Source organism: Ursus americanus, chromosome 29 (genome assembly GCF_024610735.1).
Source record: "Ursus americanus isolate L20-20 chromosome 29, mUrsAme1.1.p, whole genome shotgun sequence".
NCBI classification, from domain to species: Eukaryota; Metazoa; Chordata; class Mammalia; order Carnivora; family Ursidae; genus Ursus; species Ursus americanus.
The window spans coordinates 32,926,558-32,947,038 of NC_142155.1; the positions used below are offsets into that span (position 1 = coordinate 32,926,558).

The window sequence follows — 20,481 nt, forward strand, 5'->3', positions numbered from 1 at the left end:
CCCCACATCAGGCTCCTCCGCTATGAGCCTGCTTCTTCCTCCCCTACTCCCCCTGCTTGTGTTCCCTCTCTCACTGGCTGTCTCTATCTCTGTTGAATAAATAAATAAAATCTTTAAAAAAAAAAAAAAAAAGAAGAGGTCAGGTGAACAGGGCCACCAGGATGACTGGCTCCCCGCTGGGTGCAGAGCCCCCCACTGTGTCGCCATGGAAAAGTAGAGGCCGCCACACTCCCAAAATCGCCCCCAGACTGCCATCCTCAGAATACCGCCACGTGCCGCAGTGGTCACAGGGCCAGCTGACCACTGAAGTGGTCGTATCATTAACAGACGGACTCTACTTCAGGCTTCAAAACCGCAGGGCACTGCCCGGCCTTGCCAGGTTATCTGTGAGGGACAAGCCTTCTGCAATGTGCCCTCACTGGACTTGCCATTCCCCTCAGCCTGCTCTCTCTGTTCTGGCTCATTAGCTCAACAGTCCGCTGCTAGCCAAGGGAAAGAGAAGAGAGTGGACTTGGCATGGTGACTAACTTGCTTTCTTTCCAGAGGGGTAGTGCTTCTGGAAACACTGGCTAAGTTGAATGGTAAAAGGCAATTCTGTTAGACCCCAGCCAATTACGTGTTTCCTTACTGCTGGGCAAGATGCCATCAGATGGCCACAGGATTCATTTTCAAATACCGTTGCAAAGGCCCGCTCTTTGGGAAAGGCCAGGCCCACCCCTTCGCTTCCAACACGCCAGCCTCATGCTCGCCCATGCTCTGGCTAAGCCCTGGGACGCCATTGCTGTTCTCATGCTACAACATCTGGTTGCACGCACCACTGTCCGTCCTCGAGGCTGCTAAGCTGACCCTGCTCCTTGTCCCATCCTTAGCTTGCAGGGACCCACAGACAAGTCACAGGTTACAGTTCTGACTTCAAAATCTCCCATCATCTCATCAGCTACTCGAACACACGCATGACCTCTAACACCCAGGGCCCGTGTCTGATTTCTGGCACTATCCTGCTGCTGTCCTGAAACTCTCCCAGGGCTTCTCGTGGCCCATCCACACCAACTAGGCGCTCTCGTTCCAATTCTACCCGACCAGGGAGCACCCTGCTTACCATCCCACTTCCCCTTAGAAACTAATTCTTCCTTCTTCCATTCCCCTAAATTCAAGGAATATAAAATGATATAACAGCTCAACAGATTATTTGTACAAGAAAGTATCTACGATTTTAGTATACCTTTCCTACAAATTTTCATTTTCATGGAAACCCCCAAAAGCATTATTTTTCAAGTTACTGATCAAGACCCACATGCGTCTCAAAATCAATTTGGTGGGTTAAAAAAATAGGATAGGAAATATCAAGTGCATCAAATACAGTATTTTGAAAGTGTAAATTTAGGGGCGCCTGGGTGGCTCAGTCAGTTAAGCGTCCAAGTTCAGCTCGGGTCATGATTTCAGGGTCCTGGGACAGAGCCCCACATAGGGCTCCCTGCTCAGTCGGGAGTCTGCTTCTCCCTCTCCCTCTGCTCTTCCCCTTGCTTGTGTTTTCTCTCTCTCTCTCAAATACATAAATAAATCTTAAAAAAAGAAAAGAAAAGAAAAGAAAAGAAAAGAAAAGAAAAGAAAAGAAAAGAAAAGAAAAGAAACGAAACGAAACAGCTGGAGAGCCTGTTTGAAAAATGCAGGTCCTCAGACCCCATCCTTAGACATTTCTATTCCCTCAGTCTAGAAACCTGCATTTTTTATTTTATGCAAAGCCCACTTCCAATTAGATGCAGAATATTGTCCTAAGAGTGTGCAGAACCCAACTTATTAAAGCTCCCCAATCAGATTTAAGATGCTAGGGGGAAAAAGTGGGGGCAAGATCTTTAGCACAGGTGGTAATGACTTTCAGTCAAACAGAGTCCTTTAAGTCATGTGACAGAGGTCACTGACTTCCTGTCTGCTTGCCTACGTCCCTGTCCCAGAGAAACCTACCTGACTCCCCTCTTTCCTGAAGCCATCCCCTTCCTGCCATTCAACTACTTCCTCTCCTTGAGAACTGACTTCAAATTGCTTTTTCGACCAGCAAACCTTCTGTGTTAACCACACCGTCTGCCCACCTAAAGGACACGGAGGTCTTCGATGTCTCTTAACTTATGCCTCTCACTCATTTTCAGTCGTAACTGAAGTCTACAAGGCACATGCCGTATGCACTTTCCCAAGCTTCCCCGCTAGATCCTAAATGCCCCAAGGATGCCTGGCAGTTTCCATTTTGCAACCCCAAGGGTCCTTGTGGCCATGACTGGCTCAGTAGAGAGTCACTGGCTCCTTACACGTCCTGCTTGGTGAACTCTGGGGTCCTGACATCCGACTGAGAGGAGCACATCCTGTCCTGCGGCTTTCCCCCTACAGCCACTGAAGACAGAAGCTGCAGCTTCGTGGGGATGGAGGCAGGGGCCTGGTGTCAGGAGGCCAGACATGGCCGATGTGGGGCCAGGTCACTTGTCCTGGGTGGGCTGCAGTACATTTACCTAACATTTGAGGAAGTCAGCCTGAGGGGCGCAGAGTGACTTCCCCAGAGAGACCAGGGGTGACCAGGGTCCCACTTGCCTCACTTATCAACCAGTCATGCCTTTCTGGGCTGACCCCAGAATCTGTGACCTGGGTCAGCCGACAAGGCGCAAGGTCACCTGGGAGGGAGGCCCCTAGCAGTGGCTGCCTACCTGCCCTGGGCTGTGACTGGTCTCTGAGGCGACCCTGCTGTCAGCCTGGCGGCTGGATGCCCAATCCCAGAGGAGGACCCATTCCAGCGGGGAGGGAAGGCGGCTGTGGGCAGGAAGAGCTGGGCCACAGAAGGTATCACCTGAGGTGGGCAGAGGGGAGTAGGCAAGCTTTCCCTTCCCCACTGTTTCAAGCCAGGTCTGCTCCACTGTGGGGCCCCAGCCACGGATCTGTGCCCAGAAGGCAGGAGGAGAACGGAAGGAAAGGCTGGGCGGCCCATACCCTGAGTGAGAGTGAGAGTGTGAAAACCACAGTGGCTGAAACACGGAGCAGCCCTCTCACAGAAGTCTTCCACACTCAGGGCCGCATCCTGCCCCTCCCTCGACGCTTGGGCTGCTCCTGCTCCCCCAGCTCAGCGCTCACTGCAGGGGGCAGATGGCCCACTCCAGCAGCAAGGGCCAAGGGCAGCCCTTCCAAACGAAGGCATGGCAGCAACACAAAGGCATCTGGGGGCTACGTGATCTGGGACAAGTCCCTTAACCTCTCCAAACCTCGGTTTCTTTATCTGCAAAATGGGGCTAATGACATCTGTTTCAGAGGACTATCGTGACGGCCGAGATAACATATGTAAAGTCCGGCCTGTTCCGCAGGGAACATTCCATCAGCGGCACCTCTATCATGATGACTGCCTTGATCCTGGCCCACACTTGAGGATCTCTCCCGCCCTGTCCTCACCTTCTGCTTGGTGCTGAGGGGCTGTGACTTCAACTTTTCATCCTTGCTCTGCGAAATCCTCAGGAACTGTTTGAGGTCTCCCTAAGGGAAAAGCCAAGCATCTCTGTCAGGTCAGAGGCCAACTATTATCTCCGAAGCATCAAACCAAGCAGGGGCTCACAGAGCGCCTACCTGGGCAGAAGCAGCCCTGGCCCTGCACCCCCACCCCGGCCAGCCCCCCTCCCTTGGGGGAAGTCCAGTGGGAATTTAAAAAATACACAGGAGATGGCTTCTAGAAGCTCTCTCAGTCGGAAGGACAAGACCGCCATTCCTACCCTCAGGGGAGCCCCAGACAGGAAGGTGACAAAGATCTTGCCCTCAGGGAGCCAAGAGGAAAACACAGCTCCTAACCCTCACAGACCCCTGGAGGAGACCCCTGTCCTCCGGGGGTTTATCATCTAAGAAATACTGAGGGAGCAACAGCAGCAGAAACATGCATAAAGTACTCATAAACCCTTGCCAAGGGCAAGAAGAAGGATTGCTCCTCCTTCCTGCAGAGCTGGGGGATGTGACAAGCGGCAGCCTGAGGACCAAGGGAGTAAGGCCTGGATGGGTTGGGGAATGCAGAGTAAGGGGCAGCTCAGGGCAGCTGAGGTGGAAAGAGAAGGCTGGCGACGTGGCTAAAATGGGACAGGATTTCCAGGAAGGAAAGCCGGGTCTGCTAAGTTTACCCTCAAGGGGTGATGAGCCCTGCAGAGATGGAACAATGACAAACCAAAGAAAAGCCGAGTCAAAGGAGAACACCTGGGATGCAACCGTACGGTGTGCAGAGTGAGGGACTGGGAAGAACTGGGGACTGGCCCCCAGACATCGGGCTGGCAGACAGGAAGGAGGGAGCACGTGTCAAGGAAAAGCAGGTGTCAGAGAGTTAGCGGCAACAGGAGGCTGAGCGTCTCCAGGGGGCAAGAGCGGGCAGGCTGAGACCACATGAGATGAGGCTCCCATGGTGCCCCCCCCCACCTGCCAGCAGGGCACTGCCCTGCCCGAGATTCCCAGGTCCCCCCCAGCATACCAGGTCCACGTACTCCAGCACCATGTAATGGGGTTCGGCTTCCCGGCACAGCCCCAGGAGCCGCACCACGTTGGCGTGGTTCAGCTTCCCGAACATCTCGAACTCCCTCCGGAAGTCCAGCTGCTGCTGTTCGTCTCGGCTCTGCAGGCTCTTCACAAGCACCAGGGTCTCTGCCACCCCCTCCTCCAAACCCTGCGCCTTTGCCAGGAACACCTCCCCAAACTCACTTTTCCCTGTGGGTACAGGTCTGGGTCAGCCAGCTGCCCTCACCCCAGCAGGGAAGCTCCCAACTGGGGAGGGTGCCTCGCCTCTCTACACAGAGGGGAATCTTCACTACACCCCACCCACCCGACGGCACCCCACCCACCTGCTCGGTGACCCTGAGCAGACCACTCCCCACCCCACCCACCCTGGACTTCATGGTCTCCAACAACAGTACAACCGAGGGGTAGAATTAATACCCGGCATTTTCCAAAGGATGGCTTGTTTGACAATTTTAGGCGGCTCTTGATAAACGTGTTAATAGTTACCTGTTTTAATGTATACTCAGAAAAAAATTTAACTACCACGAATCCCAAATTTCTCACATTTTTTCCTAGAACAACACTAACTTGCATTAATTTTGTTTTGTTTTGTTTTTAAAGGCAGCCCATCTGAAGGAAACACCAAATAAACAATCACAGAAATGACGAGAGCTGGGGAGGGGAGCCATGGACAGGCACCGGGGACGCACTGGACTTATCTCCCCTTGGCTTCCTGCCCCCGGCTCCCACGTACTGGGTTTTAGGGACGTCAGAGCCAGAGACCCTAACCGAGCCTCCAGACAGGCCTGTCATTACGATGTGACAGTTGTGGCCAAGGCAGCATACCCAGTGTGGTGATGGGCTGCAGGCTGGTCCTTGGGAAGTGCATCTTGTCAGTCGTGCTGTGGCGTTTGTTGGTGGCCGCAGGGCCAGAGCCCAAGCTGGTCAAGGCCACTTCCTCTTGGATCTCTGCGGAGGGCTGCCCATTCTGCAAAGGCCCACCTGGGAAGAAGGGGCATGGTGGGCGACGGCGGGGAGCAACATGAGACCAGATACTCTGGCCACCATGGAGACCTCGCTTCTCTCCCCCAGACCTCTACTGCCGTCAAGTGGGTCCAATCAGCTTCCACGCAAAAAGGCCAGTGCAACTGGTGAACTGATGGGGTAGGGGGTATAGGCGTCCCTCAGAGTACAACCACCGACTGACGCAGCTGATTACCACCTCTGGAACGGAACCAGGACACGAGTCTCATCTGAGCCACCGGCCCCCGGACACTACATCAATGTAAGGGGCTTTGCTTTCGTGGGGGCCTCCTCTGTGTGAAGCCCTAATCGGGCACAAAGGGGAATCACAATGAGGGAGACCCAGGCCCTGCTCCTGAATGCCTAAACGGATAGGGGCAGCCCAGCAATGCTCTGAGGGGAAGGGTCGGAGCAGGGACACAGACAGAATGCCCCTGGGGGAACTCGAAGACGAAGGGGGAAGACAGATGTGCTACAGAAACACGAATGCGAGTACTGACTGCACCCGTGGTTTAGCAGGGCAGGGAAGAGCAGGCCGGCAACGGAGACGCTGGCCCCGAGGCCCCAGCGAGGTCCTGAGCCAGGCTGCTCAGCCCCCACGGCCTGGGAATGGGCCAACTCCCGGCTTCCTGCTAGGGGTGGGGCAGCTGTGCCCGGCCCCGGTTACCCAGCGCACAGCTCTCTGTGTGGCCGCCGGGGGGCGCTCAGCGCCTGCACAGCGGCCCCGCCTCCCCGCCGCCGCTCCTCACCATTGAGACACTCCATCTCTGGCTCCTCCGCCTCAGGCTGCTTCTGAAGGCGCTTGGCCTTGCAGCGCTTCTTGCAGTAAAACATAAGGCCCAGCACGGCAATGATGTAGGCCACGGCAGCGCCCACGGACAGCCCGATGGTCTGGATCATCTTGTAGGGGGGAGGGCTGCCCGGGCCCTCGGACTCCTCCAGCACCGGCTTGTCTGGGAGACACACAGAAGGGTCTGGCCGGGGGGCCAGGGAAGCAAACCCAGCCCTCCTTCGCTACCAGCCCCTCCCCACCCTACACAGACCACACCTCCCAGACACTCCGTGGCCTGACGGAGCCAGAGAACCAGGGAGGGTCACCACTGTCACTGGCTTGAACAACGGCTGGGTCCTTGGGCCCCACCAAGGTCACAGAAGTTCTGAAGGACATGAGGCCAGTGAGTCCCTGGTGCGCCTCTGAAAGATGAGGCTAGGGACGCATGTAAAAAATGGCACTGTCAGGATGCTGACACAAACCCACGCTATCCTTAACAAGCTTCCTAGGTGACTTGGTATCTTGAACCAGGCCCTGAAGAGCAGCATTTGGGAATTCCTGATTTAGGATCCCAGACACTGCCTGACACAGAGCCAGTTCTTCAAGAAACGCTGTTTATGGAAAGGATCTTCTAGTCTAGGGGCTTTCAATAGCCTAGCGTCCCACAGTGAAAGAGGAGCCAGGAATCATGAGGGAAACTGAGGGAGAGAGGCCCATGAGGGAGACCATGCAGGATCCCCTGACTCCGGCCCACAGCTAAGGTTTCAACCAAGGGGCTTTATCACTTTGCTACTATCCATTCAAAGTTCCACAGAATATTTTGTCTAGAAAAACAGTTCTGCTACTAAACCACAAGTGTGAGAACTTCTCATTGAAACCACTCTCATCTTACAGATGCATAACCAAGCCCCTGGAGAGGAAATGACACCTCATGGGCATAGAGCTGGTGAGCAGGAGAGGCCAGACCTGAACCCGAGGCCTTGACTCTCAGAGCCCTTTACCTGATGCATCATCTGCTCTGGGCCTCCAGGGCAAAGGAACCCTTCCCTGCTGCACCCTGGCCTGCTCCCCTCCCTGCCCACCCAGAGATAGGTTGCAGCTGCTTCAGGAGACCTGGGAAGAAGCATTTCAGGACAAGAGCACCACCCCCATGCCCTCCCAACACGCACACACACATGCACACAGGCTGTGGAATGTTAAATCAGCAACAGCCCGGCAAGGAACCTGACACGATGCCACAGCAGGGTAAAGGGGACCCAGCTGAATCCCAGCCGCCAACACAAAGAGGATCTCAGTGTCTTCCGTATACAGGGAGCCGATGAAAACAAAGATGAGAAGGAAGTCTGGCCCCAGCACTTCTTGTGCAGGACACCGCTCCCCAGCACATACCCACAACGTAGAGGGGGGCCTCCGTGTGCTTGATGTTACAGCTATTGCCCGCGATGCAGGTGTAGCGGCCTGAGTCCTCGGGGGCCACATCGTGGATCACCAGGGAGCCATTCTGGAAGATGTGCATCCTGCCAGGAGAGAAGCCACAGTGCTGGCACCTCCCCAGCTCCTCGGAAGACCGGCTGCAGGAGAGGTGCGGTGGGTCAGGGAAGCAGACGGCCCTACCTCGGTCCCAGCTTGGTGGGGTCCAGGATGCGGTCTTTGCCCTTCCACTGAATGAGCGGCTTGGGGTCCCCCTGGGCCTCACACCGCAGCAGGGCTGTGTGGCCCTGGTACACAGTCGTGCGCTCTGGCTCCACCTTGAAGGTGATGAAAACTGGATGGGAAGAGCCCAAGAAGGGGTGGGGAGCAGTGAGCCACGGGGTTGGCAGGGTGTGGGCTGCCCCCCGCCAGCCCAGGGCCTGCCAGCCCCAGCCCCAGGGCCCTGCCACGGTCGCACCTGCCACAGTAAGCTGGACGTGGGCACGGATCTGGCCCTGCAGTCCATTGGAGGCAATGCAAGTGTAGTTGCCGGCGTCATCACGGGTCACCCTGGAGAAGTGCAGCGTCCCAGCGTTGTCTGTCACCCACTCTGGGAGGCTGCTCCCATCTGTGGGGGCGATGAAGGGAAATTACAGGCTTGACCAGAGTCACAGGGTAGCTGGCAGTGCGCTCTGTCACCCGGCTCTACTCAAAAAGGTGTTGTTTGTTGCTCCTGACGACCCACAAAGTCCAAACTGCTGAACCAGACGCTGGGAACCCCCCCGTTACTTGCTGCTTTTTCCAATTTCTCAGTCTCACCTCCTTCCACTGCCCTGTACAACATCTCACTCCTGCAAAACTGGACTTCCAATGGGGCCCTGACTTTGCCTTGTTCTCACCCTCACCTCCTGTCACTTCTCACTCCTAGAATCCTTTCCTGCCCTTTCCCAGCCAGGCTTCAGATCCGTTTGGAGCCCCACCTCTGACAGAAAGCTGCGGGGAGACCCTGCTTCATCCCCGAAGCCCGCAGTCCTACTCTCTAGCTCGTACTACTCACAGAAATGTAAAAACTGCTCCAGCCCCTTGACAGACAACTTGGCAATCTACAGCAAGGGTTGCAAAAATGTGCATACCCTTTCATACATAATTATTCCACTTCTGGGAATCTCTCCCAAAGGAAATAAACCCAAATCCAGAAAAAACTTTGGCTTAAAGATGTTTATTGCAGCAATAAAAAGAGAGAGCGAGAAAGGCAGAGAGGAAGAGAGGGAGGCTGGTTAACAACCTAAATCTCCCTCATTAAGGGAATATTTAAGTAAATTACAGTGAAGAAAATCATCAGAATATTAGTACAATCAGCAAAACCAAAGTTCATGTATAAAAGCATGTGGAAATGCTTGATAACGTTAAGTAAAAAAGGGTATAAAATCACATAATTAACTGTATCTTCTTTTTCTATAGTAAGCATGACTTACTCAAGTAAATTTAATAAGTGAAAATTATATATTCAATAAAATTGTTATGTGCAAACAGAAAGATATACATAGAAAAAGAAGGGGGCACACACCCAAAGATGATGGATAGCGGGATTACGCATTTCCCCCCAAAATTTCTTGTTTATTCTTTTTTAAAGTTTTTTTTTTCCTTTTCTCTTCTCTTTTTTTTTAGAGAGAGGAGAGTGTGCATGCGGCGGGGGGGGGGGGGGGTGAGGGGGAGAGGGAGAGAGAGAATCAAAGCAGGCTCCACACCCAGCTCAGAGCCCAATCACATGACCTTGAGATCATGACACGAGCCAAAACCAAGAGTCAGACATCCAACCAACTGAGCCACCCAGGTGCCCCTAAAGATGTGATTTTTTAAGTCAATTCTACCCTCAATGTAGGGGTGTAACTCACAACCCCAAGATCAAGAGTCCAGTGCTCTACTGACTGAGCCTGCAGGCGCCCCCACAAATTTTCTAAAGGAGCCCATGTTACCTTTCTGTCCCCAAGGATGACTATTTTGAAGGGAGAGGGAGGACTTCACAGCACTGTCTGGGCCAAGCCAATCCCTTGCTGCCTCAATCATTGTCCATGATGTCTAATGTCATAACCTGACCTCCCTGGTGTCTGGCTCCTTTCTTCCTAACTAGACTGTAAATCGGCCCCACATTTCTTGTCTTTCCCACAGTTCCTGGCAGGGTGCTGGGCCCTCGGCTGGTCCTTGGACACGCATACATCTGACCCGTGGACTGTCCTACCTGCCCCCACTCCATGCCCACCTGGTACCCACCTGCCCGAATCCACTTAATAGTAGGCTTTTCTCGGCCTGTGGCTGAGCAGGGCACCGTGGCCTCCTTGTCAAACTCCATGCACTGCTGCGGCCGGGGCGGTGGTGTGAACTTGAGCTTTTCTGTTTCAGCAGAGAGAGGGTGGGTGAGTGGAAAGAGAGGCAACCAAGGCAGCCCGAGAGGCCAGGGCAGGCCTGAAGATCTGGGCCCCTGCTGCTCCCTCCCCTGGGCCAGGCGCACCCCCCCCACGGGCACTCACCCAGCACCTGGACCCGGGCTTGGGCCTCGATGCTGCCGGCTGGGGTGCTGCTCACGCAGCGGTACCACGTGCCATCATACACCTCCACGCTGTTGATGCGCAAGGTCCCGTTCTTGGAGACTTCGAACCGCGAGTCCTGTGGCACACATTAAGGGACTGTGGGGGGTCTCAGCTCCACAAGTGTCTTCAGGGGAGCTTCGGGGGAAGGAGTGCTAGGGAGCTGGTCACAGAGGAGAGCCCCGGAAGGGGATTCTGCCCCCTTTCACCAGGAGTAAGCCTCATTCTCACCTCCGAGATGAGCATCTGGTTTCTGTACCAGACGACTGTGGGTTTTGGTGTGGCCTGGGTCAGGCAATGCAAATAGCCTGGCTTGCCCTCCTCCAGCTGGCTGTCTTGGGGCTTCTTCAGCCACGTGGGCACAGCTAGAGGGACAGGGAGGGAAAAGAAGACCAATGAACATTTCTGCAAAACCTAAGAAAACAATCCCTCAAAATTCGAATCCCACACTCAACCCCAAGTTCAGAAGCCCCTGTCTGCTCTAGTGAAAAGTGCAACAACGACCCTTTAGTGAGGGCCTATGGGCAGCACACTTGGAACATGCTCTTAGTTAATGGTCACAATAAACCCCATATGTATGTATTTCTAGACCCATTTTACAGCTGAGAAGACAGAGGTTTAAAGTAGTAATGGGATGTGCTAATACCTAATAGATAGGATTCAGATCCCCGGTCCATGTGCCTCCAAAACCCTTGCTCTTTTCCTTACACTGAAATGCTCCAAGGCTCGGTCCTCAGATCCCTGCTCTGCTTTAGCCATCCTCGTTCCCTGAGATCGCAGCCAGTCCGTGGCCTTCAATGCCATATATGAGTGCATGATTCCCAAACCTATACGCTGACTCCTGGCCTCTCTCCCCATGAGCTTCAGACTTGCCAACCCAACTGCCTACCGCACCTCCAACTGGATATCCGATAGGCATCTTGAGCGTTACATGTACAAAAGAGAACAAGTGAGTTCCCCAGAACCAGCTCATCCCCGTTTTTCCTATCTCAGCAAACACTGTCCCTATGCAGCCAACAGCAGAGGTCAAAACCTAGCCTTGACTTCCCTCTCTATAGCCCCTCCTGTCACATCCATTCTGCACAAACCCTATCTACTTGAGCTCCCCCAAATCCTGAATTCGACCACCTATCTCACCTCCACTGCTACCGCTCTGTTCCAGGCCCGTTGACACCTCCCCCGAGTGATGACAGTCATCTACCAACTGGGCTCCCTGTCTTGACTCCTGCCCCTCACAGTCTGGTCTTCTCAGAACAGCTGAGAGTGATCGTTTGAGAATGTCACTCTCCGACTCGAAACCCTACAAGGACTTCACGTCTGACTCGGGGAGGGAGATTGTTTGCAAAGAAGGTCGTAAACAGTTCTCCCATCCCTTGTTTCTTTGCACCGTGTTGCTGCCACTTTCCCCAGCTGGAGACAGCCTACTTCTCTCCTGCCTACAGTCTGGGTGGCCGGTGACGGGCCTGGCCCAACACAGAGCCCAGTGGAAGTCACGCTGGGCAACTGCTGAGTGCATGCCTTGAGAAGGCTGGAGGCTTCCACCACTGGGTGAGGAGCCCCGAGCTGGTCTGCTGCAGCACCCATGGGGAGACACCTGAGGCACCCCGTAGATACATCCTCCATCAACCTCGAGACACGCGAATCAGGCCACCAGGGAATGGGCAGCCACCAGCCGACCTACCAGCTGACCACAAGCACATTTGATCTTTCTGACCGTCTTGCAGGGTAGGTAGTGGGCTATCAGCTCCATTTTATGGATAAGGAGACTGAGCCCTGGCAAAGAAGGTGGCTTGCCACATATCGTCCCTCTGAGCATGGGGGAAAGGGTGGGACCTGGGTCTCTAGAACCCCAGTCCCTTGCTCTTGCTCTGAAGTCAAAACGACTATTTTTCTGTGTGGGCTGTCACCCCACCTTCTGTGCCTGGCTCTTCACAGTCTACCCCAACATCACCTCCCAGCAGCTGAGTCCCCAGCATGCAGAACCCAGAGCTGAGAGGGCCTCAGGTGAGCCCCAGGGGGGCCTCTGCACGTCACACCCAGAGACCAAGGCCTTGTCATGGGACCCGAGCTCCCCTCCACCTCGCCTCGTCCCTCAGGGCAAAGGTGCTCACTGGCCACAGTGATGTTGATGTCCTGTCGCCGCTGACCGGCCAGGTTGGCAGCGTGACAGGTGTAGACACCAGCGTCGCTCTCCGCGGTACCAGCAAACACCAGTTCGTGGCCTTCCTGGAAGACTCTGCCGTGGGTGGGCAGCCGGGCTCCCGCATGCTCCCACCACACACGGGGCTCCGGCAGACCCTGAGGGGGCAAACAGGCCACACGCTCCTCACGGCCAGCTGTGAACACCCGTGGCTCAAATGGCAGCATGTCTTCGATCTCTGCAGGGAGGGGAGCAGGAGGCAAACCACCTGATTACTGTGGGTCTCAGGGTACCCCATGCTCTCCCACAGCAAGCTTTGGCCCTTTGTAACACAAACCCCTAAAACGCTGCCTCTCCTCTTCCCGCCCCAGCATCCTCTTCCTCTCTCTGCCAGCCAAGCTGCTTTCTGAGAGGACCCAGGAGCCTAACTCTCTATGTGCCAACAATGTTCCCCCACTTCAGCAGCCCAGACCCAGGGACCCACCTGCCAGGTGAAGCGTGGCCTCAAGGATGACGGGAGGGCCCCTCTGCCCGTGGCCTATGCAGCGGTAGACCCCTGCATTGCGCGGCCGGACCTGAGTCAGCAGCAGGGACCCGTTGGCAAACACAGTGGCTCTGCGGAGGTGCGGGGGACTACAAAGAGGAGAGAGCGCTATTTGGAAGGGAATGAGATGGAACCCCATGCTGCGAAGGCCAGAGGTACCGGAAGGAATTGGCCAGGAACAGGACAGAGAGAAGGAAGCCCCCATGCCACGTCGGGGTGTGTGTGTGTGTATACACGTACATGTGTGTACTCATTCATGTTTGTGCACAGGTGTGTTCCACCTACAGCAGACTCAGCTTTTGGGGTGGCGAGGTAAGCCACATTGTCATGGGAGACAGTGAGTCATCAACAGCGTGCAGCTGTGGACACAGAGGGCCACCTTCCCGCAGGGTTAAGACGAGCCTGCCAGTAAGGCCCCCAGCCCCAACAGTCAGAAGCCCCTCGGCCACACCAGATGACCTGCTCATGACATCTTCAGGGCTGAAGCCAGGTGGGATCCCCTAGCCTAGAGAGCCACACCCCCGAGGACCAAGGCCATGCTGGCACCACAAAGGAGCTCTCTGCTCTCATTCGGCCCAGGGAAGGACAAAAGCCCAGATAAAGGAGCTGACACCACCCAGAACCTTCTGGAAGTGGTTGCTTCCTCCAAAAAGTACGTGTGTGTATGTGTGTGTGCGTATGCATATAAGGTAACCTTACCATCCAGGGCCTTCCTATCCAGACGATGGTCACCAGGTCCCCTCTATCCCTCCAACCCTGGATCTCTACTCCCATCCCAGAAGACCCATATAGGCAGGAGGGGAGTGGGGAGAGAACAGAGCCACCACCAGCTCATACAGTGCCTTTGTGTGAACTGGAAAAAGATGCCCTTCCTGGAGGCTTCCCTTTGTTGAACTCATTTTGTAACAGCAAGACATTCTACTGCCATCTGCTGGAAACTCGAAGTAATACATGTATAGGTCTAGGATGTCTGCAGTACTAATCCCATTCTTCTAGAGAATGCATCTGTACAGCACACAACCTGTACCACCATACTTGAAGGCCCCTTGCCAGACGCCTTACCGGCTGCGGTTAGTGATGGGAGTCTCATCTTCAAAGACCCACTGCAGGCTTGGGGGTGGCTGGGCAGAGAACTGACAGTGGAACATGGCCTCCTCGTTCCTTGCCACTACGATGTCCTGAGGTGCCAGCACTACCCTGGCAAAGCTCTCATCTGGAGTGGGAGAAGCACAGGTACGTGAGCGGGCAGAGTGGGGAGGCCCCTCCCATTCCTGCTGCACCTTCTCCATCCCCACCCCGGGCTCACCCGCAATGCTCAAGGTGAAGTTCTGGCTGCTGCAGGTCTGGCCAAAGGCGTTTTGGGCACAGCAGGAGTAGAGGCCACTGTGCTCAGGGCTGGCCGGCCGCAGGGTCAGGTTTCGCTCCTTGCTGCTGACTGTGTGATTGCTCTGGCCATCGGAGAGGGGGCTCCCATCTCGGAACCACTGGTAGGTAGGCCTGCAGGGCCGAGGGGGTCAGCAGCAGGGAGGCAGGGGGTACTCAGATGGCCAGTGGACAAGATACAGAATCGGAGGTCCGGGGCTAGACCCCTCGGTTTACAAATGGGGAAATTGACGCCTGGGAGGGGAAGCGACTTGCACAAGGGCAGACAATAATTCAGGGGCATCATCAGGTTGAGTTTCTCTAACTCTGCTCCCAGAATCCAGGATCATGCCTCCTCCTCGGGTCACTAGGGGCTAGCGTGGAGCAGCATCCGGGCAGGCAGGGGTGGTTACGGAATGAAGCGAGGTGCCTCTGAATAGAGTCCGGGTTTCGGGGAGACAGCCCTACTTGTCTAGAATAACCCTCGCCATCCCCACCCTCAAAGTCGGCTCCTTACCGAGGGTGCCCGTCAATGTGACAACGCAGCGTGACCTGGGTCTGTGGCTGGATCTCAGCTTCTGAGGCTGGATGCTTCAGGACCACAGGACCAGTCTCAATCCCTGCAACAGAGGCCGTGGTGGCAGAGTGAGAGGCGGGGCAGAGCAAGGGGGCCAGGGAGGGCGGAGGGGAAGGAAAAGCAGAAAAGGACATGGCCTGCAGGCTCTCGCAGGGAAGCCCTGCAGAGCTGAGGCCAGGGCTACACACAGGGGGATGCGGGGGGGGGGGGCAGAAACAGACTGTCCACCCAGTCCGTGGCAGGTCAACCCTGACGCTCAGCCACGCTGCCTCGCTGCCCTTGCCACCTGCAAAAGCATCGAACAGGTCAAGGGTCCTAGACTTGAAGGGGAAAAAAAAATCTTTCAGAAAAAATAAAACTTCTAGAAAGACAATTATCATATGATTTCTCTCATCTATGGAACATAAGAACTAGGAAGATCGGTAGGGGAAGAAAGGGATAAAGAAAAGGGGGTAATCAGAAGGGGGAATGAAGCATGAGAGACTATGGACTCTGAGAAACAAACTGAGGGCTTCAGAGGGGAGGGGGGTGGGGGAATGGGATAGACCGGTGATGGGTAGTAAGGAGGGCACGTATTGCATGGTGCACTGGGTGTCATACGCAACTAATGAATCATCGAACTTTGCATCAGAAACCAGGGATGTACTGTATGGTGACTAACGTAATATAATAAAAAAACATTAAAATAAAAAAAAACAGTTAAAAAAAAAGAAAAAGAAAAAATAAAACTTCTCCACACACACAGAAAAGAACGGACTGCAAGTGCATTCAACTGGAAATGGGAGAAGCTGAGGGAAAGGAGGGGTCCCACGGGGCTCAGTAACTGAGGGACTAGCAAGGAGCGAGCACAGCCCCCCGGCTCTCACATTTGATGTTGAAGGAGGCGTTGGCACTGTGGGCCTCCTCTCCGGTGGCGTTGTCCCGAGCCACGCACTGGAAGGCTCCGGAGTCCTGCAGCCGGTCCACGGCGGCAAAGCTCAGGCTGCTGCCCTGGGCGAAACGCCTCTCGGTGTCCTGGACGGGGGCCCCGTCCAGCAGCCAGTACACATGTACCGGGCCTGGAGCCTCGACCTCACAGCGGAGCAGCGCCCGGCGCCCCTGCAGTGCATCCTGGGAGGACGGCTCCTTGATGAAGACAATGGCGGCCTGGGCACCTGCAGATGGGGACAGGGGAGAGGCACCGTCAGGAAGAGCTACAGCCACCAACCTCATGCAGGTCACCCACCACCCCGTGCACAGGAGGAGGAAAGGGGCTCTGCGCACAGGAGGGGTCCAGGAAGTGCAGGAGAGAAGGATCGAGAGACCACACTGCCAAGTGTCCCCTGAGAAACTCTTCAACTGTGCTGGGCGCTCTGTAGTCTACAGAGACGCAGCGCACACCGGTCGGTAGGGGGCACAGGGCGATTACACAGAACACGGCAAGGCTCATGGCCCGTGAACAGTGCCTGCAGTCAGTGCCTCCAGAGCCCAGACAAGAGAGGGAGTCCCAAGGGGTGGGGACACCGGGAGGCTCAGACCCGTGGGTCCCGATGCTGGGCTGAGGAGCCGGAGACATTAGCAGGCAGCCCCCCTCCCCACCAATCTTCAGAAACCAGAATGAATGTTGACCCTAAGTCATGATCCACAGGGCATCTTGGAAGGATTACTCATACTCAGCCCCACTGAGGGTCCACCCGCAGACGCTCTGCAGCCCAGCATCCCCCGGGGAATTCTCTGGAAAAACCCACCCCATCACAGGGGAAGCTGAAATTCTCTAGATCTGCGGCTATTGCCAAAGACAGGCCAGCGCCACCCCCACGTCCTACCCTCTATCGCTAAGAGTATGTCTGGCCAAGGCTGGCTTTTCTGGACGAAGTTGAGAGGTGAGCATTCCGCCTCCTGTACCCCAACCGTCCGGCTCCGGCTGGGGCCGGAGGGGCACCCACAGAGAAGGGGGGCCCTGCAGCCAAGGGTGGGACCATAGCCAGTGGGAACAAAGGGAAAGCGAGAAACCTATACTGAGCAGCAGATGGGTTGAGGAGGCGGAGGGCAGGGCTGGGCAGGTGGCATGGTGACAGCAGGAGTAACACACTGGGCTTTGTTCCTGGCCCATGTGGGCGCCCTGCAGAGGCCCCGAACCGCTGGGCCAGGAACACTGGCCCGCCTGCCAGGGGTGGGTGACACAGGAGAGGACATGCAGCCCCTCCGGGAAGAAGAAATCGGCCTCCTGGGGCTGCTACCTGCAGACGCAGGCTCTGCCTCTGACCAAACTGGGCCTGGTAAGGGCAAGAGGAGGCTAAGGGGGTCCTCCCATCCCCTCCCAAACCGATGGAGGCTAACCTCGGCCCAAAGAGTGCTGTTCAAGCCCCTGACGGTGGAGTTTGGTACTTTAGGGCCTAAGAGCCAGTTTCCTCATAAAGTCAGCATCAAGACAAGTCCAGGATCTCTCCGAGTGAGGTCCAGATGAGGGGCTACCTTTAGTGTGGGTCCATCTCCCAACATTCTCAGAGGTGCCAGCGCACAAGACAGTCACGGAGCCAGAAGGGGCCCAGAGCCACCCCCATTACTTCTCAACGGGGCACTGCCGGCTCTCCAGGTGGGACCAATGCCGTCGATGCTGGGCTATCCCACCCACTGTGCGGGTTAACAAATCTGTCCTCGGGGCGCTGCCAAGCACAGCCCCAATCACCCTGACATCTCAAACATCCCACTCACTTCCAATCACCACACAGGAATGTGACTGTCCCCACAGGGCAACTCGGTACAAACCCCTTTGTAGAACAGAGAGGTAAACTGAGGTCCTGGGAAATTAAGGGATTTGCCCAAAATCAAACAGCTCATTTGACCATGACCCAAAGAAGCCAACTCCTAGCCCCATGCTCTTCCCAGATCCACCCACGAATTCAAAACCAACCTGGAAAAGGCTGATCCCACAATGGGGCTCAGTCCCCGTGCCCAGGGAGAGAGAGAGACACACCCCCTACAGACAATGCCAGACACACAAAGGCGCTGGGCTAACTGGCTGACTGAGGTAACCTTCAGGAAGTATGGGGCAAGAGCTGGTGAACGTGGAGGCGTCTGGAACACTTCCCGACCACCTCTCATGACACAGCTGGGCAGACTCAGGCTGATGCCCCAGCGGGTCTCTGCAAATGAGACTCACCAAGTTCTTGGGACCCTCGATCCCCAACTCCACGATGCTTGTGAAAGGCCAAAGAGAGATCGCCTGCCGTCAAAGTGTAGGTCAACCACCTCACTTCCCACTCAGCTTCTCCAGACCCAGGGAGCCAGGAGTCTCGCCCGTGCAGAGAAACCTTAGTTAAGGGTGTGGAATCAGACAGGTCGGGTTCAACTCCTGCCCCTCATGCTTGGGGTTTGACCTTGGGCAAGGAATGCAGACGGTCTCTGCCTCGGCTCCCTCTGCCTCTCTCATGAGGTTGTCATGAGTCACACACGCCGAAACTCGTGTGAAGAGACTTGGACAGAGCTAACCCAGTGAACGGTAGCTACTGTTCCTACCTCCACTGTCACCCGGCCTGCCCAAGGACTCGCATTTTAAGACCATTAGGAAGCTCCCCCTCCAGAAGCCCAGGACCCCCCCCAGACCCTGGATGGGCAGGAGCCTCCGCAACAGATAACTCTGAGGGCAATGATCAGGTGGGGGTGGCATGGAGGGAAAGGGGCCGCAGGCTTACAGGAACCACAGACCACGGGCCACAGAAATCTGAGCTGGAAGAAGAGATGGCATGACTCAGAGGGACCCCGGCTCAGCCTCCGGCGTCCCCTCCCGGGGCGAGCGCTGCTCTGTAGCTGTGGGGAGAGATGCTGCATTCCCAGACTGCCACTCAGAGCCTCCTGCGCCCCCACCACAGGGCCTGGGAAACATCAAAGCGGGCCCTGCGGGGCCCTCTGTCCTGACGTCAGCTCACAGCAGGTCCTGGTTAGTGCTTGGCTGGGGCAGACTTTAGATGTTACAAAAGGCAGGGAGAACAGCCACCGGGCCTTCTCCAAGCCCCCAGCCCCTGCTCCGAGCCACCATCGGGAGGCTGGCCTAGGGCCGTGGGGCCCACATTTGCCGAGAAGGCGACCAGAGGCGTGCCCAGTGTGCGCCAATGGCAGGAGAACTCGGTCTGTTGTGTTGCTTAGGGGCGAAAATGGGCAGAAGGCGCAGGGGCAGACTGAGGAGTCCCTTCGCAGAAATGCCAGACTCCAGGAAAGGAGGGGCTGGGCAGGGAGGAACTCTTCAGAAGCTTCGGCGGGTCCCAACAACAGGATGTGGAGGACAGCAATGACAGAAATGGAAGGCTTGTGGGCACTGAGGTGGTACGTACCCCAACGTGGTGTCGTCACCAGCACGTTCCTGTCCCTGTACCACCGCTGACTTGAGGATGCCCCCAGGGCTGTGGTCTGGGGAAGGCCTTCTCCGATGGTCCTGGGCTTCCCAAAGCTGCCCCCTCGTTCACGGTCCGACCCCACCAAGCGCCATGCCTCCTACACGCAGGTCCTCCCAGAACACGAGGCTGGTGTGCCGCCTGAGGCAGCCCACTCCATGCAACCGCTTCAGTGCTGCCCAACGGTGCTGCCCCTGGCCTCTCTGCACCCTTGCTGTCACCATGCAGTGGGGACCCCGCCCCTACCCTGAGGCCGTCTGAGGCTAAGTGGGTTCACACGGGGCTGCCCCGCGGGGGCACAGAGGGCTCAAGTAGTCCCCCCACAATGACAGGCAGGCGGAACCATCTGGCCAAACCAGGTGCCAACCCCAACAAAACTGGAGCTGCAAATACCCAATAAGGACATTTTCCGAGCCACTTCCTCGGCTCCCCAATAGCCATCTATATGCAGACGCTCTCTGCCTGCGCCTTGGCCCCAGCCCCCTGAGAAAGGCTGTATGGGCAGTGGACCAACTCCGCTCCCCGCCCCCCCACCCCCAGCAAGCATCTGGTCCGCTGCCCGCTCTCCGTGCTGCTCTCTGGGCTCCAGGCCCAGCAGACCCATGTGTGTCTACGTGTGCATGTATGCACACACACACGTGTAAACATGATTTCATGGAGAGCAGAGAGCAGCAGGAAGTTTTTCTGCTCTGAAGTAATTTCAGCTACTTTGGTCCAAGCATCCATCTGGGCCACTTCACTACCCATCTCACAGGGGGGCTGGTCCTCCTACTCGAGGAAAAACACCCCAGAACCTGTGCAGGCCCAGGAACCTGCCAAACCCGACCCGTTGATTCGATCTATGTTCTCTCCCTTTTACTAAAGGAAACGCCATCTTTCAGACATGTGCCTCAGGACCAGGCTGAGCCACCAAGACGCTGGTTGGCTGGCCCTGGCGTGGGCATTTTACACAGCAGTGTGTGACCACATACGTGACCACCTCCAAGGCCAACCAGCCACACAGAAGTGGCCGACTCCTCCACAGCTAAGACTCAGTCTCTGGTTCCAGAGTCTGGCTCCCTGTGGGGGACATCCCGACTTTCAGGTGGCCCCCAGAGCCCAGGCTGAGATGGCTCCTGTCAAGGCACACAAACCCCCGAGGGAGAGGTTTGATAACACCCTGTGCCTTGTCTGGGCAACGGTATCAGGACACGGGCCAGGA

At 56.0% G+C, this 20,481-nt stretch overlaps 1 protein-coding gene across 1 annotated transcript in view; it reads right to left on the reverse strand.

The window, feature by feature from the left end:
- PTK7 (protein tyrosine kinase 7 (inactive)) overlaps window positions 1-20,481 on the reverse strand; it is a 61,508-nt gene that overhangs the window by 7,994 nt on the left and 33,033 nt on the right. The window contains exons 2-17 of the mRNA XM_045800899.2: window positions 15,777-16,064; window positions 14,851-14,953; window positions 14,278-14,468; window positions 14,034-14,184; window positions 12,912-13,060; window positions 12,399-12,665; window positions 10,519-10,652; window positions 10,231-10,366; window positions 9,974-10,093; window positions 8,181-8,330; window positions 7,907-8,057; window positions 7,682-7,809; window positions 6,270-6,473; window positions 5,344-5,499; window positions 4,475-4,707; window positions 3,424-3,504 (exon numbers count right to left, since the gene is read on the reverse strand). Coding sequence (XP_045656855.2) covers window positions 3,424-3,504; window positions 4,475-4,707; window positions 5,344-5,499; window positions 6,270-6,473; window positions 7,682-7,809; window positions 7,907-8,057; window positions 8,181-8,330; window positions 9,974-10,093; window positions 10,231-10,366; window positions 10,519-10,652; window positions 12,399-12,665; window positions 12,912-13,060; window positions 14,034-14,184; window positions 14,278-14,468; window positions 14,851-14,953; window positions 15,777-16,064 — 2,642 coding nt within the window. The remainder of the gene's footprint in view (window positions 1-3,423; window positions 3,505-4,474; window positions 4,708-5,343; window positions 5,500-6,269; window positions 6,474-7,681; window positions 7,810-7,906; window positions 8,058-8,180; window positions 8,331-9,973; window positions 10,094-10,230; window positions 10,367-10,518; window positions 10,653-12,398; window positions 12,666-12,911; window positions 13,061-14,033; window positions 14,185-14,277; window positions 14,469-14,850; window positions 14,954-15,776; window positions 16,065-20,481) is intronic.